This window comes from Octopus sinensis, linkage group LG30 (genome assembly GCF_006345805.1).
Source record: "Octopus sinensis linkage group LG30, ASM634580v1, whole genome shotgun sequence".
NCBI classification, from domain to species: domain Eukaryota; kingdom Metazoa; phylum Mollusca; class Cephalopoda; order Octopoda; family Octopodidae; genus Octopus; species Octopus sinensis.
In genome coordinates this window covers 13,766,231-13,770,262 of record NC_043026.1, presented here as the reverse complement: position 1 = coordinate 13,770,262, position 4,032 = coordinate 13,766,231, and the positions used below count along the sequence as shown (strand labels likewise).

Sequence of the window (4,032 nt, the reverse complement as noted above, 5' to 3'; positions counted from 1 at the left end):
CATGGGTAAGCATTATCTGGCTTCGAAATAGGTGAGGGTTGGCAACAGGAAAGGCATCCAGTCATAGAGAATCTGCTTCAATTCAAGTATGGAAAGGTGGATATTAAAATGATGATGATGATACATACATGCACATACACATACATACACATACACACATACATATACACATGAATACACACACACATATATATATATACATACATATGTACACACACACATATACATATAATACTATATTTGTTCCACGTCCTCGCGTTGTTGTGTTTTCTCTTTGTGTTTTCATGTTTGGATTAACTAAAAAAAAGACTCCGCCGGTTACGACGACGAGGGTCCCAGCTGATATGATCAACGGAACAGCTTGCTCGTGAAATTAACGTGCAAATGGCTGAGCATTCCACAGACACGTGTACCCTTAACGTAGTTCTCGGGGATAATCAGCGTGACACAGAGTGACAAGGCTGACCCTTTGAAATACAAGTACAACTCATTTTTGCCAGCTGAGTGGACTGGAGCAACGTGAAATAAAGTGTCTTGCTCAAGGACACAACGCGTCGCCGGGAATCGAACTCACAACCATACGATCATGAGCCGAATGCCCTAACCACTAAGCCACGCGCCCTCACTGGATTAACTATATATATATATACATACACAATACACGTTTATGGATGTATGTATATGTGTGTATAAAGCTATGTTCTTTCCTGTTTCAGCGAGAGTGGTCACTATATAGTAAAGTCCCAAGAAGTACTCCTCAGTGCTGGCCACTGGGAAAGTGCCCTGTCAGAGTTGCGTCACTCCATCACAGACAAACAGAGTTTCCGGCAACTTCTACATGTCACCCTGAAGGCCATGGCCAAGGTAAGGGACTATATATTATACATACAGCTTGACCAGATATTGTCACTGTGACTGTGTGTGTGTATGTGTGGCTATCTACCATATTTTCTGGCATGCAAGTTGCCATAGTATATAGTGTAGACATCCAAACACTGTCACCATCTTTCCAAATCCTGTTGCATTTCGATTGGAATTTTGGGTCCCAAAAATCATCTTTTTTGTACATTATTTACATTATCATAGCCGCAGGAGTGGCTGTGTGGTAAGTAGCTTGCTAACCAACCACATGGTTCCGGGTTCAGTCCCACTGCGTGGCATCTTGGGCAAGTGTCTTCTGCTATAGCCCCGGGCCGACCAATGCCTTGTGAGTGGATTTGGTAGACGGAAACTGAAAGAAGCCTGTCGTATATATGTATATATATATATATATATATATATATATATATATATATATGATGGTGTGTGTGTGTATATGTTTGTCCCCCTAGCATTGCTTGACAACCGATGCTGTGTGTTTATGTCCCTGTCACTTAGCGGTTCAGCAAAAGAGACCGATGCTGGTGTGTTTACGTCCCGGTAACTTAGCGGTTCAGCAAAAGAGACTGATAGGATAAGTACTGGGCTTACAACGAATAAGTCCCAGGGTCGAGTAAGGAGTTAGAGACTGAAGATGGAAATGTATTATCAGTGCCAAGGCATAAAAAGCATTCTGAATACTCTGAAATCATCAGAACACTTAGCTTTATCCAGCAAGTTCAACAGATCATTGATTACAATCCCAGAAAGTCCATGAGTTCAATTCCAAAAGATCTCCGTGTGTCTACTATTGCTACGGGCCGACCAAAGCCTTGTGATTGAATTTTTTGTAGGTGGCAGTTTCCATCAGGTGTGTATATATTTCTAAGTGCTTGTGCCTCCCTAACAGAGAGGAAGGAAAATATACATGTGTGTATTTTCATTTTATCTAGTTTCAGCTCATGAGCTGTGGCCATGCTGGGGCACCGCTATTAAAAGAGCTGCGTGGAGCTTAGGTGTTTAGCTCATAGACACACACATCGCCCGGTCTGAGATTTGAACCTGTGATCCCTCGACCGCGAGTCCGCTGCTCTAACCACTAGGCCACGTGCCTATGTATATACTCTTTACTCTTTTACTCTTTTTACTTGTTTCAGTCATTTGACTGTGGCCATGCTGGAGCACCGCCTTTAATCGAGCAACTCGACCCCGGGACTTATTCTTTTGTAAGCCCAGTACTTATTCAATCGGTCTCTTTTACTGAACCGCTAAGTAACGGGGACATAAACACACCAGCATCGGTTGTCAAGCAATGCTAGGGGGACAAACACAGACACACAAACACATATATATATATACATATATACGACAGGCTTCTTTCAGTTTCCGTCTACCAAATCCACTCACAAGGCTTTGGTCAGCCCAAGGCTATAGTAGAAGACACTTGCCCAAGATGCCACGCAGTGGAACTGAACCTGTAACCATGTGGTTGGTAAACAAGCTACTTATCACACAGCCACTCTTGCGCCTATATACATATATATGATGGGCTTCTTTCAGTTTCCGTCTACCAAATCCACTCACAAGGCTTTAGTTAGCCTGAGGCTATAGTAGAAGACATTTGCCCGAGGTGCCACGCAGTGGGACTGAACCCGGAACCATGTGGTTGGTAAGCAAGCTACTTACCACACAGCCACTCTTGCGCCTATGTATATAATTCCTTTATTATTCTTTTATTATTATTTCAGGACCAAGTGCTACACAAATATATGAATGATCTCTCCAGTTTGTTAACCCTCAATAGGTGAGTATTTATTAAATTAAGAAAGATTATATGTCTTTGCAAGGCGGCGAGCTGGCAGAACCGTTAGCACGCCGAGCGAAATGCATAGCCGTATTTCGTCTGTCGTTACGTTCCGAGTTCAAATTCCGCCGATGTTGACTTTGCCTTTCATCCCTTCGGGGTCGATAAATTAAGTACCAGTTATGCACTGGGTTCAATGTAATCGAATTAATCCCTTTGTCTGTCCTTGTTTGTCCCCTCTGTGTTTAGCCCCTTGTGGGTAGTAAAGAAATATATGTGTCTTTGCACATATTGGGCCTTGGAGTTGTTGGAAAATACAAGTGACATACACATATACATATATACATACATACATATATATATATATGTATATATATATACATACATACATACATACATACATATATATATATATGTATATATATATGACAAGCTTCATTCAGTTTCCCTCTACCAAATCCACTCACAAGGCTTTTGCTGGCCAGAGGCTATAGCAGGACACTTGCCTAAGGTGCCATGCAGTGGGACTGAACCTGGAACCTTGTCCTTGAGAAGCAAACCTCTTACCACACAGCCATGTTACCATTTTTGAAGTTCTTGTATTTTTGTATTTTTATTTTGTTTTGTTTTATTTTACAGCCACATTTCCTTGTTTGAGCTGATTGAAGAACTAGTCTACACCACGGAATATGGCAGATACCTACAGGAGTACATCCTCGATTCAAGTTCACCGAACAAAGCCAGCACAAAATGTCCGCTTTACAAAGACTGTCCGGATATCCAGTACAAATGCATCCAGGTGGCACTGACCAGTTTGAGCAGCCTAGATCCAGAGTCTGCTGCCCCTGAAGAGTCGTTCTTACTCAACGATGAATTCACTTCAGAAATGGAAAAGGACATGCTCTCACCGATTAGGACTGAGGATTTCTCATAACCTTCTTCGGCAATGAAATTTGCTGTATAAATGGTTATGGGTGATGCCTAGGGTTGATAATGGTGTCCCTTGGTGCATTGATAGGTGGGTGCGTGTTTGAGAATTTTTCAATGTAAAAGATTAATGAGCCAAAAAAATGATAATAATAAAAATAACCAAAGTAATATGATGCTAATTTTTCAGACTGATAACTTCATGTTGGAATATAATTTTATATTTACATCTACACTGTTCTTATTTTATTATTGCTCACAAGGAGCTACACACAGAGGGGTCAAACAAGGACAGACAAAGAGGTTAAGTCGATTACATTGACCTCAGTGCGTAACTGGTACTTAATTTATCGACCCTGAAAGGATGAAAGGCAAAGTCGACCTCGGCGGAATTTGAACTCAGAACGCAACAGCAGAAGAAATAGCTATTTCTATTTCTTTAC

General features: G+C 41.4%; 2 protein-coding genes across 2 annotated transcripts in view; both read left to right on the top strand.

Annotated features, from left to right (window-relative positions):
• Positions 1 to 850, top strand: part of LOC115226573 — a 30,140-nt gene extending 29,290 nt beyond the window's left edge. Inside the window, exon 16 of the mRNA XM_029797580.2 lies at positions 812 to 850. Within this exon, the coding sequence (XP_029653440.2) occupies positions 812 to 850 (39 nt within the window). The remainder of the gene's footprint in view (positions 1 to 811) is intronic.
• LOC115226651 lies at positions 683 to 3,822 on the top strand. Its single transcript, XM_029797663.2, has 3 exons — positions 683 to 864; positions 2,607 to 2,662; positions 3,302 to 3,822. The coding sequence occupies exons 1-3, from the start codon at positions 856 to 858 to the stop codon at positions 3,594 to 3,596; spliced, it is 360 nt and encodes a 119-aa protein (XP_029653523.1). The 5' UTR covers positions 683 to 855; the 3' UTR covers positions 3,597 to 3,822.
• Positions 3,823 to 4,032: the final 210 nt, after the last annotated feature.